This window comes from Zootoca vivipara, chromosome Z1, assembly GCF_965207765.1.
Source record: "Zootoca vivipara chromosome Z1, rZooViv2.hap1.1, whole genome shotgun sequence".
In the NCBI taxonomy this organism is placed as follows: Eukaryota; Metazoa; Chordata; class Lepidosauria; order Squamata; family Lacertidae; genus Zootoca; species Zootoca vivipara.
Window position 1 is genome coordinate 25,017,045 of NC_142583.1, and position 14,099 is coordinate 25,031,143.

General features: G+C 43.8%; 2 protein-coding genes across 2 annotated transcripts in view; both read right to left on the minus strand.

Moving 5' to 3' along the window:
* STOX2 (storkhead box 2) overlaps positions 1-14,099 on the minus strand; it is a 134,993-nt gene that overhangs the window by 101,549 nt on the left and 19,345 nt on the right. The gene's annotated exons all lie outside the window — the stretch shown is intronic.
* The window catches only part of TRAPPC11 (trafficking protein particle complex subunit 11), a 72,131-nt gene continuing 58,755 nt past the window's right edge, over positions 724-14,099 (minus strand). The window contains exon 30 of the mRNA XM_088661057.1: positions 724-2,222. Within this exon, the coding sequence (XP_088517183.1) occupies positions 2,196-2,222 (27 nt within the window). The 3' untranslated portion in view covers positions 724-2,195. The remainder of the gene's footprint in view (positions 2,223-14,099) is intronic.

Consider the following 14,099-nt stretch of genomic DNA (forward strand, 5'->3'; position numbering starts at 1 on the left):
CCTTACCTCTCTCGCCACAGTGATCCATGCGACGATCACCTCCAGGCTTGACTATTGTAACTCGCTCTACGCAGGGTTGCCCTTAAAGCTGACCCAGAAACTCCAGCGGGTGCAGAATGCCGCGGCGAGGCTCCTTACAGGGTCCCGGCCGTGGGATCACATTCATCCAGTGCTTTACCAGCTGCACTGGCTCCCGGTGGAGTACAGGATCAGGTTTAAGGTGCTGGTTTTGACCTTTAAAGCCCTATGCGACTTGGGACCCTCGTACCTACGGGACCGCCTCTCCTGGTATGCCCCACGGAGGACCTTAAGGTCCACAAATAATAATATTCTGGAGATCCCGAGTCATAAGATGGCTAGATTGGCCTCTACTAGAGCCAGGGCCTTTTCAGTACTGGCCCCAACCTGGTGGAACGCTCTTTCCCAGGAGACCAGGGCCCTGCGGGATCTGTCATCTTTCCGCAGGGCCTGCAAGACAGAGCTGTTCTGCCTGGCCTTTGGGTTAGACTCAGCCTGACCCCTGTGTTTTCCTCCCTCATGGCTTGGATTTATGGCCTACTTGAAATGAGGCTGCACTTTAAATTTTAATACTGTATTTTAATCTGTATTTTAATTAATTGTTTTTATGTTTTATTGTAATTCTGTTGGTGTCAGCCGCCCTGAGCCCGGTTTTTGACTGGGGAGGGCGGGATATAAATAAAAATTTATTATTATTATTATTACTTCTGCAAATATTTTGGTTTTCATATAAATCACCAACAACATAAATTTTAAAAGCTTAGAGAAAAGTTCAATACAGTGGTACCTCGGTTTATGAACACAATTGGTTCCGGAAGTCTGTTCATAAACTGAAGCGTTCATAAACTGAAGCGAACTTTCCCATTGAAAGTAATGGAAAGTGGATTAATCTGTTCCAGACGGTCTGCGGAGTACTGAAACTGAAGCAAACTTTCTCATTGAAAGTAATGGAAAGTGAATTAATCCGTTCCAGATGGGTCCGTAGCATTCGTAAACCAAAAATTCGTAAACCGAGGTGTTCATAAACTGAGGTTCCACTGTACATCCATAACATTGTGCTTTAGCCTATAGTACAACCTATTCATACTTCAATTGACACCAGAGGCTTTCTCAGAATTTTCTCACCATATGCAGGGCCATCCCTAGGCCCGGGTGGCGCAAGGCGCCAGGGCGCCTGGCCATCAGGGGTGCAGAAGGGGCGCCGAACGCTGGTGTATGCCTCTGCACACCTCTGCTGTTGAGCAGCTTCAGGCACTGGGGGAGGGGGGAGCTTTTCAATTGCAGCACCACATGCCTTCTTGAAGAAGGACTACCTGGCCCACTAGCTGGTGACTACGGTAGTTGGTCCGCCATGTTCTGAGAACAGGCATTTTCATAAAGCATTGGGCAAGGGCCTGGTAAGATGTTAAAATGTGCATCTTGCCCACTTTTATTCTGGGGTGCTTTGTTTTGGCTGATACAGCTTGCATTGTATTTTGATTTGCTGTAATATTTTGCGGACTTCAATGGATTGTTTTAAAGCAGGAGGGGAGAAGCTGTAGCCCTTCAGATGCATCAGCCCCAGCTAGAATGACCAGTGATTAGGGGTGATGGAAGTTACAGTGCAACATCATTTCAAGGGCCCCAGGCTCCTCATCCCTGTTTTAAAGAAAAGCAAGCAGGATATAACAACAACTCACTAACCATGTAAACAAATAGGCCCTTGCCATATTATTCTGCCTGATCACCACTCCATACCTGCTCTGAGGAATAAGTTGGCCCGGCTGTGCCTCCTTACAAAATAAAAGGTGGGGAGAGGTAGGACACTTCTCAAACCAAAGTGGAGGCTATGCAAAACTATCATAAGCTCATGTTGAGTTCGCAGCATAATAATATCATAACATGATTGAACAGCGACAAACAACACCCTTTAGAACACATGACATCTAAAGGGGCAGAGATTTTCACCTATGCAAGTCTTTGGAATTCTTTATCAGAAGACAGTTATGTTTGCACTGTTCAATTAAATCCACCCCATATATGTAAGCATTAAGCATCCTCTATATCACTTCAACAAAGCCTGTAAGCTGTTGGTGAAAAAAGTGAACATAACTAATATTTTTAAGAACCCCATAAAAAGCAATGTGCATGCGTATCATTGGCAGTGGGGGACGTTATTTCACAGTCATTTCCCATAGTCAGTCTTCTTGGAAACCAGAATTTTGCTAGAAAAAGTAAGACAGAAACAATAGTTTAGAAAGCAATTCAAAGTGGCAACTTAAAAAGCATTCATCTAATGCAGGCATCCCCAAACTTCGGCCCTCCAGATGTTTTTGGACTACAATTCCCATCATCCCTGACCACTGGTCCTCTTAGCTAGGGATCATGGGAGTTGTAGGCCAAAACATCTGGAGGGCCGCAGTTTGGGGGTGCCTGATTTAATGTACCAAACCAAATGTTTGGCTCATGTTTTGACATAAAAGCAGTGCCCTCTACTGGACAACTAATGAGCAGCAGTGCCTAACAAGGGCAATAATATTAAATACCCTTTTAATCAGTGGTAACAGTCACTGTTCCTAGTTTATACTTTTCAGTGACTAGGCTAATTGAATGTACGAACTGTACAACACTGGCTAAGAAAGTAGGCAAACTAACATTTTCTCCTCCAAGCCAGTACAGATAATTTTTTCTGGTAGCAACTACATTTTTGCTGATCACAAAAATACAAAAAGGAAAAAAACACACCTATTGAGTAGCATTGTAGTATTATTGACAGAGAGTTTGGAACTCTGAAATAAAAAGTATATTATATAGCAGAAAAAGCCTAGATAAACCATTCATCCAACAGTGAGTCTTTTCTTATGTTAAATACCAAGTAGAGTAATGATAAAGATCTAGTCATAAGACACCCTTTATTGCTCAAAAGGAAGTGCATGAATTAATCTGCTCACATTGTCCTAAACAATCCTCCTCTAAACACAGATATGAGGCATCCTAAAGTTATTGCAGTCAAGACTTGAGATGCAAATCCAAGTTAGCACCAAATAAAACATTAACCTATCTTGTTTTAAAATTTAACATTTTAAAACGGCATAAATGTTGTTGTTCATTTAAATGCTCACAACTTGAAAAAGAGTGAAAGGCAGACAGAAGGAACAAAGAATCTGCAGAGGATTTATTGATTGTCAGACAGATCCAGGGAGGTCTGCTAACATTGGAACACAAATATTTAATCTGATTCTGAAATCTTATCTGCTGCCTTTAAGAAGATTAACATATATTCTCTTGCTGCGGACTATGAATTCTGACTGCCTAACAAAGTGGAAGCTCCCCCCCCTTTTTTTTTAAACCATAGGACCTGCAAGTCTGTAAAACACAATTTTACTCAAAAGCAATTTTGCTAATACAGACAAAGAGGCAAGCATGTTGAGGAAAGATGTATCTTAATAGCTTACAACAGAGCAGTATTCATGTATTCTAACTTCATATGCATTTAGGCTGTAGTTACTCTGAATCTCTGGGATACAATGTGTATGCAGAATATTTAAATTGGGTTGAACTATAGATTAGGAATTATATTTTGTGTGTGTGTGTTATTAAAGAAAGAGATAAATTTACATTCTGAGACTTTAAATTAGCAAATAAAAAGAACTCTTAGCTCAACGGTGAAGCAATCCTAAACTGAATTGACAGAAAATAAAGACAGAAGCACTCAATATGCTAAACAACCAAATGCTTGAATAAATGAAACTTGTTGCCTCAAAGATGCCTTTCCAAACCAGTGTGAGAACACAGACAGGCACGCAGCCAGACTGCCATAGACTATCAGCTACATCCCACTCCATACGGAGGTTTGGGCCAGAAATTCCATTAATTTACAAAAACATTAGGCGTGCCCCTGGCTCTCCACAGCATCCTTCACATTGCCACAAGGGCTTTGTCTAGACTAGGATTTAAGAGTTGCATTAGCTTATCCTAGCATCTAACTCAATCAATGTAAGTATGTATACATTATTCTGTACATTAGACTCTCTTTAAACTCTGGCTGTTGCCATCCCCCCTAAAAAAGCACATCAACTATTAAAGCCAAGTTAGTCGCAGTAACATCAAAAGAAAGTAGTGGCCCAATTCTAAGAGCCACTGCAAACATACAGTTCATAGGCAACTTGCGACAAAGGTACAAGCGGTTTCTTGCAGAAGGGCCCAGACCCAACTGCAGTGCTGGAACCATGGCAAAAGGGATTGGGGCTCCTGCTGCAGTGTTTCTTCTCCTGCCCAGCATGAAACAACTGTGCCTTGAAAGATGATGACACACACTGTTGAACCTAGATAAAAAAAAATTCCTTCCAGTAGCACCTTAGAGACCAACTAAGTTTGTCATTGGTATGAGCTTTCGTGTGCATGTACACTTCTTCAACCAGAGGCAGCTACGCCACCTTCCTGAGGGCCACCAAAGTGAGCAGCCCAAGAACTCTTGTGTTTGATTTCAAGACTTTTTAAATGGCAACTGGAATCGAACTGCATACAAACTGCTGCCTGTGTTACTTGTAGCCAAAATTCCATGTGAAAACTGGACTAGGTGTTGATTTATGAGAAAGTTAAACTAAAGAGGTCTGCAAAGTGCATTATTGGTTAATTAGCAACAGGGGCCTGACATCCATTAGTTGTTGCAATGTACTGTAAGTAACAAACACCCAGCACAATTTTTATAGATCTCACTGTATTGAACTTATTTTTTAAAAAACTCACCCTGCAAATTTGCTGAGAAACATCTTTGTCATCTTTTGCCAACTTTCTGGTTTCTCACAGCCTGCTGCTATCGAATTACAAGTAACAATCCTGCTCCTTCCCCCCCCCCCAAGTTTTAATACATTTGGAAACTGCTTTCTTTAAACCGCATCTTGAATTCTCACACATTTGTTAAATGTATGAAAAATCCTGAGCCATTTTGGGCTTTGTATCACTCACTAAAACTCCCCCAAACTTGCAAAAAGGCCTCTCTACTTCTTTTTAAACCAAATTCTAACATCATGAGCAAAATCCGATTTTGTTGATCTTTTATTTTTTTAATGAAATGTTTGAAGAGGTACTAAAAAGTTAAAGTTTAATAGAAGAAGAAAAATAACACTTCCTGGAAATGTGAATATTTGAAGAAAAACAATAGAACATATCTAATTTTGTGCTTCTTCTCTTAGAGGGCTCTTTACTGCAGTTGAGGCTTCTGTGACTGAAAGGGGGGGGGAATAGATGAGTTTTGCAAATTCTCCCTTTCCTCAGCAGTCACACTCTTCCAAAGGCTGCCCATTCCTCTGGAGAAGGTGGCGAGCTCAGAGAATTGCAGAGGGAAGGTAGAGTCAGTTAGGTTAACCAGCCTAAATATACACTTCTGGTTCTTCTCTATGCTGAGATGTTCTGCTAGCATGGAAGACAAGGCATTCAAGCACTCCTTGTTAGCTACATACAGTACTGTCTCCAGTTACTGGAGAGACATTGGAGAGGGCTACTGCAGTCATGGTCCTAGTTGTTAGAACATTAGGCATATATTTGGGCAGTGTTGGAAAAAGGTTACTGGATCTGAAAGGCCTACAGTCTGATCCAACATGCCTGTTCTCAATGCACTGTAGGGGTGGGCACTATCTGGTTTTCAACATCATGATATATCAGCAGCTAAACATCATGATATATTGATATATCACAATGTCTTAAATAAGGATGGAGATATGTAGAGGCTTTGGCTAGCTTCATGTTTTTCCCCACATTGGGATTTTGACATTGCACACACACACTTCATTTGCAATATATTTCCAGGTCAAAAATGATGAAATCAATACAATGACAGGGACTTGAAACTAGTTTTGGATGATATATCGCCCAGCCCTAACACACATCATGATTTGCGATATATCGCCAGGTCAAAAACTATGAAACTGATATTCTGATATGGACTTCAAACCAGTTTTGGACTATACTGTATATTGATATACCGGCCAGCCCTAATATAATGTATATGGGGCTGCCTTTGAAGACAACGGTACTTGGAAATTTTAGCTGGTACAAAATGTGTCAGTCAGATTGTTCCTGAGCCCAGCTCTAGCCTAACAGCAGCCCTATACAACATTAAGTATACACTGTAGGTTGGAATTATTTTCATACCATCAAATGGCAATGCAAGACACAACACACCCACTTCAGAAGTTCTCTCCTCTAGTTCTTTTCCACTAATACCAGTTCAACTGCATTCTCTCAATGTGCATGAACTCTGCCCCAAATCTGATGCCATTTGTACCTTCTCCTCACAATACAACCCACTGCTTTTGCCTTTAGATATTGTCCTATCCTGACCAATTCCTAATCCTGAATTCAACTCTGATCCATGCTTGAGATAAAACATAAATATATACATATAATTACATATTACTGTAGCTCTGTCTCTTGTCAACCCACAGTATAGTTTTGGTCCATGACTGTAAACGCCTTGGAAAATTCTAACAGAACTCATTAGTGAGGGGTGGGGAGTATATAAAACACTACTCTGCTCATATTTCAGCTTTCACTAGTAACCACTTGACCTCAGAGAATCTAAGAAGACGAACGGCAAAAGGAAACCACCAAACAAACCTGAAACTAAAACAGACAGAAGAGGGAAAGAGGATGTAATATATGCCAAAAAGAAAACATGACCAAACAAAAGCTTTAAATCCAGCCAGCAAAGAATGTTTTTTTAAGTGGCTTTTACAATACTCCAGTTCGGCAATGTTTACATAGGAAAGTTCTTGAAAAGGGGAAACTGTCAAATATCATTAGATTGGTAAAATTATACATCTCGAGTTTACTGCCGCAACCCTCATTTTTCCAGACTTCTTGCCAATTTTTGGCTTTTAAGACTTCACTGCATCTTCAGAGAATCTATTCTGAATTAAAATATATACATTTTACAGAAATATCTGAACTCTAAGCTAAACAGAAAAAGGAAAAGACAAGGAAATGATGAGTTCTGTAGACAAGCATTGTAAGAAAAAGCTGAGCATCCTTTAATGAATGAGCCAGATGTCCCAGCACTCCGGTCCTAACTCAATTTAAGGGCAGCCTGAAAATTTGCTAAATAAATTTTACTTTAAAGGAAACAGTGTTTGAATTATTGAATTTTAGATTTAAATATTTAGGTTTTGATTAGATCCTTATGCTGCCCTTTAAGATTACAGCTGTACTAGATATTGAGTTCCATTCGTAGCTCATGAATAGGGAATTGAAAACAGCCAAACACAAGTCAGACCATTTCCCCATCTGCTCCAGTTGTAAAGCATATTTTGACCAGTAAGTTACAGTACCTTCCATCCCATAATTATCTACTCTTGACTGGCAGTGGCCCTTCAGTGTCGTCAGCACTCGTCATAGCTTTGGCAAGGAGCACATCATGGAGTTCTTCAGCTCAGACAATTACATAGTCTAAGAGGTGCCAGTGGTTTGACCGAGGGTGCCTCCATGAAGTTTTAAATTTCTTTATTTCTGTTGAAAGAGTGTGTTGGTAATAACAAGGTTGTGCGCTGCACATATATCGTCAAAAGTAAGATTCCATTCTGGTTGCTGTTGCCAATTCCTTCTTTCCCAATAGTCCCAGGCCACAGATCGAAATCTCGCCCAACTCTTCCATTAAAATCACCCAGGAGGATAATTTTATCTGATAGGATGGCATCCAGCTGAGACTAATTTTTTTCTTTAATGTCTTCATCGGCATCGAGTGTTTGTGCATGAGTGCTTAGAATTGTAGTCTGTTGGTTTTTGGCAAGTTTTATTCGAAGGGTTGAAAGCCGCTCATTAATGCTGGTAGGGACTCTTGATGAGAGATTCACAAGATCATTTTTGATAGCAAAGCCTACTCTATGTATTTGACCTTCTTGTTCAGGTAGACCTTTCCAGAAGAATGTGTAGCCTCCTTTTTCTTCGTCGCAACTCTCTTGCATTGATGGTGATCCTGTGCTCGGAACGCTCATTACCTGTGTTATCCAACAAAGTCTGTATATTCCTTGTTCCAAAGTTCAATTGTCTTTTACAACTGCTGGGTGGTGTCCCCACTGGGCATGGTAATCCAGTCAGGGAAAAAGGGAGGCAGACTATGTTTAGGGCACCTTTTCTACACACACACCCTTTTCGTGGTGAGCAGAGTGTGTATCCTAAATAGGACCGCTCAGTCATGGATACAGCTGCTGAGCTACTCAACTGCCTCATTCCTTGAGTCAGAACGAGTGAATCTGTATCCACTGCCCACGGGCTGGTTCACGACTAGGGGCTTCCAGATTTCATGGCCTTGCCCCTGTTACCATTTGCCGATTGCCATGGGACTTTTTTGGGTCGGGATGGATTTTGGAAGACGCCTGCACGTGAATTTGTTTTGTGTGTGTAGATCAGTGCACGCTGACCAATGCATAGTCTTCTTCACAGTTAGACTATTCCGATGGCATGAGTATCACTACACCCGGTAGATTCTTATCTGCTACAGCCTTCATCCGCCGTCACACCCATTGTAACATACCGCTTGTTATCTTCCGCCTGTTCTGTCATTGAGGACTTGTTGTATCATTCTTTGTCTAGCTCCTCCCCTTTGACCTTACCACCTTGGGTGACCCTGCTGGGAGTACGCTCACAAGGGTCATAGGAATGTGCACGCCCACTCACCGCAACAAGGCAATGATCCTGCAAGCAAGTGTATGTATGACTTGCTTGCCTTCCCTTCACTGTAAAGTCCCGACTGCCAGGGAAGGTTACAGTATTACACAGTTAGGATTGCTCTGAACATAATTTTAGAAAGAAATGTTAAAATTCTCTTTTAACATTATAACCAGAAACCCGCTCAAGAACACCACAAGAGCTACTTACTTAGTAACAGTATGCTAGATATATTTTCACAATAATTAGCAAAAACAATCGCCTACTGGTCAGCCTTATCTAAAAGAGTGGATAAGATGGATAACTTTGGTTAATCACAGGTTTGCCTAAACCAGTATTTATCACAGAAGAAGAAAAACAGGCTGGGGTTGAGATATATATTATTTAGCTTTTTTATATGTTATTTTATTTTGCAGAAATCAGGGTTTCCTTTACAAAATGTTTCTTACAACCGTAAGTTATTTCTTTGTTTATACTGACCTCTAGTGGTATAAAGTAGTATACAATAATTTTATTTGTCCCAGAGGTGAAATGAAGAAATTGCCATAACCAAACCAATGAGTCTTTCAGCAGTTCATGTTGGCCAAGGAGGTCACACCCTATGAAGTACAAAGCATATTGACACAGATAATACTCAGAATCCCCCACTGGGTTATGAATTAATACCTTACTGTTCATTAACAGACAGGTAAATTCTGTTTTCACATGTTAAGCTTGTAATTAAAATGTGCAATTATAAACATGTAATTAAAAATGTCCAGGAGTTATTAGATAATGGGAAATGTTTGCAGAAATATTTGGCTGAAACTCTGGCTCCTACATGTTAAATCTGATGGATGCCCTTCCTATTTGATTAGATTTTTTAAAAAATCTCTATACCTCTTAATATATTAAAAAACATCTCTAAACTGTGCACAGAAAACTGAAGCAACAACAGACAACTTAAACCAAATATTACAAAAATACACAATTACATATAAAAATGTTACTAGGATTGCCAGACTCAATAGAGGACAGGACTTCTGTGCCTTTAATTGCCCTGCTCTCTTTTGAGTCTGGAAACCTTAAAGAGAAACCAGCAGACCCTTTGCTTGGAAATTGAACAAAGGGTCTGCTGGTTTCTCTATAAGGTTTCCAGACTCAAAAGAGAGCAGGGCAATTAAAGGCACAGAAGTCCTGTCCTCTATTGAGTCTGGCAACCCTAAAGGTTACATTAATACAAAGATACTAACATATATAAAAATCAATTTAAATTCATTCTTCTTCTGATGCACACTCCCTCTCAGCCTCCGGGTTCTCACCCAGGGTCCAAACAAACTCTCACCTCACCCACAAAAGTATCACAAGAAGACGAGTTCCTGGAACTCTAGTCTAGTCGCCCACTCTAGACTTGCTTTTTATGGGCAGGCCCAAGGCGAATGGTACTTCCTCAGCCTGCCCACAGCTGTCTCTCATTCAACTGTGCTCTCCACACCCAGGTCCAGGTGCAGGTGGTTTGTTGAGCTTCCCAGGCGGGCCCAAAGGATGGGAAAAGGGCGCCCCTCCACTCACAACTCTTTCCTCAACAACTTCAATCCTCTCTCCTCGTCCTCCATCTGATACATATCCTATTAATAATGTGAATGAGGCAACAGGGTGTAATTCAGTATTGGATGGGAAAATGGAACAACAGGAGTAAAATCACTAGTAAATTTTCCACGTGGGGCTCAGCTTACAGATGAGCAGAGTGCCATTGACTAATTTAATGTATGTACAGAGGGTACCAAAATAAAAATGAAGTCCTTGCACTTTAACTGCTTTCAAGTACAGCACACTGAAATGTAGTCCATTCTTCCATTCCAAAATTTACCACAGCTTTGGTCACAGGGGTCAATGCATAAGCAGGCGCAGCACAGGAGTGTTTCACAAGAGGAAGAGGAAGGGTCAAAAGATGGGCAACAGTAGGAAACAACTTTAGCAGTTCATTTCCCTTCTAAAAGAATGACAGTTATTTCCTCTTCCCAGGAGGGAAAAGGTGGATTAAAACAAACACATTGTAAGAAATAAAAGGGAGCAAACATTCTCGTACTAAATACATTCAGCTGAAGCAAAACCCATTGAAATCCAATAGCTTTTTACTGCCCAAAACATTTTATGGCATACACAAACCCTGAATCAGTCATTTTTGCCCTAAAAACAGGATGAAAAAAGAGCCAGCTTCTAAAAAGTTTCTCTGCTCAGTTTTTTGGAACACCCCCCCCCCGGGTGCAATGGTATGACAGATCCACTAGATACAGCTTGCATGTGTTGTGCTTCCTGAGAGGAACTAGGAACGAGTTAGGGGCAACATTCACTTTCCCTGGCCTGAGGAGAGGGAAGCTACAGAGAGCTGTGAAACTGTGACTTAAGCAATACTTTTAGGTTGGGTTTAGAAAGCAAAGTTTGTTTGATACTGTAAGCAACTCCATAACCTTTAAATACAGGCCACCAGGCAAGTAGCTATTAACTAGTCTGGCATACTGCAAAGTAATAATTAGTGTTTATACGTCACGCTTAAAAGCGTAAAAAGCACCTTGTATACCTTAGCTCAGCAATCCTTAAGGCAGCCACGGAAAACAGACTAGTACCAGTACTATCCCATAGGGCAGATTCTCTCATATCAAGCTAAGAGAACAATACGCTTGCCACTACAGCTCCACACTTTATTTGGCTACCATCAAGAGTTGCTAATATCTCAACACCTCAGGAGGATGTGTCACCAATGCCGAGACCATCACTAGCCTCAGCATTTAAGCTATGGTGGACTCCCAGAAATTAAAATTGTGGGGACCAGAAGCCACACTTCCATGGAACACAGTCTTCTTACAATCTATGGGGTACGTTTAAGTTGTCGTGGCCTGAAGACATGGACTGGTGAGGCCAACTACACACCCTCTTGGTCCCTTACCCATTACGGTAGGCAAAATCTAGCAGGAAGATATTTATTGGATAGCTAATGCTTCACTATGCAAGGGACTTATGCCTATCATCTTGAAGGACGCAGTGGCGTGGCCTTTTCTTAACAGACCCTCCCTGGACCCAGAGGGTACAGAAAATGCCAATATTCCCTTTCCAGGCAGGTCTCCTGATCATGTGGAGCCTCTGCACCACTCAAGCACTGGGGTTTCTTTACAGTCAACCAAGTGCCACATTGGAGGAAGAGGACACAACACCAGGGACAATGTTAAAAGTGTGGCCCTGCTCCAAAATAAATATGCCCTACATGTGAGAAACATAGGAACAGAGGTTTTGCCCCAATTGCAATGGCACCTGGCTGGGAGGACTAGGGCTATCCCTGGGTGTGTGGGGAATGAATGGGCGATGACTCCAGCCCAACTACTTTTGGGAGGGGGGTTGCTTGGTGCAAGGGCCCAGCTGTCTTCCACCCACCCAGCGAGGTTTTTCACCTCCTCAATGCCTAGAGCAGGGAGGCAGGTGGCAGAAGACCTCGCTGGAACTGCCATTGCTAAAGCAACAGGAAAATAAGGAGAGGCACTAACGCAACACCCAAACAGCAATTGAGGTGGAAGGAGGTGCTGCCGCCACCACCACAAGGAGCAGGTGCAGGCATGGATGAAGGAAAGGTGTGGGGAACACACACAGTGTGATTTGTCCTGGCTCTAGGGCTCTAGGGCTACCCTAGGGATAGCCCAGGGAAAGGGATAAGTGTTGTATTTTCAGATCAAGGTACACCGCCCCCCTTCACAGAACGGTTCAGGTCTTCTTGAAACTGATCTTGGCTAAGTAATATAGGGTAGGATCTTCCACACAAAGGATAGTTCTTTCATTAGACAGGCTCATACAGTTGTTATGGACGAGATAAGGAAAGCACACATTTTTATAGCCTGCTACAGTATATACAGTTGTACCTTGGAAGTCGAACTGTTTGACTTCCAAAATGTTCGGAAACCAAAGCGCGGCTTCTGATTGGCTGCAGGAAGCTCCTGCAGCCAATTGGAAGCTGCGGAAGCCCTGCTGGACGTCCGGGTTCCAAAAGAATGTTCGCAAACCGGAACAAAACATCTGAGTTCCAAGGCGTTTGGGATCCAAGGTATGACTGTATTATGTTGCTAGCATATAGTGTTCTATTTAATTGATAACTTTCCCCTTACTCAAAAAGCTAATATATAGAGGGAGCACCGACACATTATCTGTGTCAGAGGAGCTTTGCACGAAAATACAATTTCCATGTTTGTAAGATGCTCTTTGAATGGATCCTTCAGAATCCTTTACATCACGGGTGTCAAACCCAAGGCCCGCGGGCCAAATCCGGCCTGCCAGACCTTGTCATGTGGCCCGCGTGGCCGCCAGCCTTCACCCCCGCTGCCGCCACTAGCGCTCGGCCCACGGCCGGATCGGGCCCCGTCGCCTCCGCTAGCGGCCTACCACCTCCTTCAGCGCTCGGCCCATGGCCGGATCGGGCCCCGGCTCCAGTGCTAGCGGCCTCTCGCCGCCTCCAACGCTCGGCCTATGGCCGGATCGGGCCCCGCCTCCAGTGCTAGCGGCCTCTCGCCGCCTCCAACGCTCGGCCTATGGCCAGATCGGGCCCCGCCTCCAGTGCTAGTGGCCTCTCGCCGCCTCCAGCGCTCGGCCTACGGCCGGATTGGGCCCCGCCTCCAGCGCTAGCAGCCTCCCGTCGCCTCCAGCGCCCGGCCTACGGCCAGATCGAGCCCTGCCTCCGCCGCTAGCGGCCTCCCGCCGCCTCTGGCACTCTGGCTACGGCCGGATCGGGCCCTGCCTCTGCCGCTAGTGGCCTCCCGCCACCTCCATCGCTCGGCCTACGGCCGGATCGGGCCCCGCCTCCAGCACTAGCGGCCTCCCACCGCCTCCATCGCTCGGCCTACGGCCGGATCGGGCCCCGCCTCCAGCGCTAGCAGCCTCCCGCCACCTCCATCGCTCGGCCTACGGCCGGATCGGGCCCCGCCTCCGTCGCTAGCGGCCTCCCACCGCCTCCATCGCTTGGCCTACGGCCGGATCGAGCCCCGCCACCGCTAGCCGGCCTCTCACCAGATCGCCGCCTCACCCACTCGGCCTATGGCCGGATCAGGCCCCCACCACCACCACTAACCTGCTGCCTCGCCGCCACCCGCCCACACTCCCTGCACAAAAAGGTAATGTTGCTGTGCATGCCTTTAAAGTCTTTTTTAAAAAATAATTTTTATTGATTTTAATATAGACAAAACAGAACAAAACATAATATATATACTCCATCCTTCTTCCCTCCCTCCCCCCACAAGTCCACTTCTGCCACCAGTAGACCCCGTGGGCATTGAGAGTCAAAGGTGGTCCATTTTAAAGCTGGGTTTGTCCTCCCCCCTCCTCCCCCCTGACCCCCCCCTGATACCTCTTTTAAAGGGTATTTTTCCTACAGATACAACTGGCCCTTTGAGGGTGACCAAAAATTCAGATGCGGCCCCCGA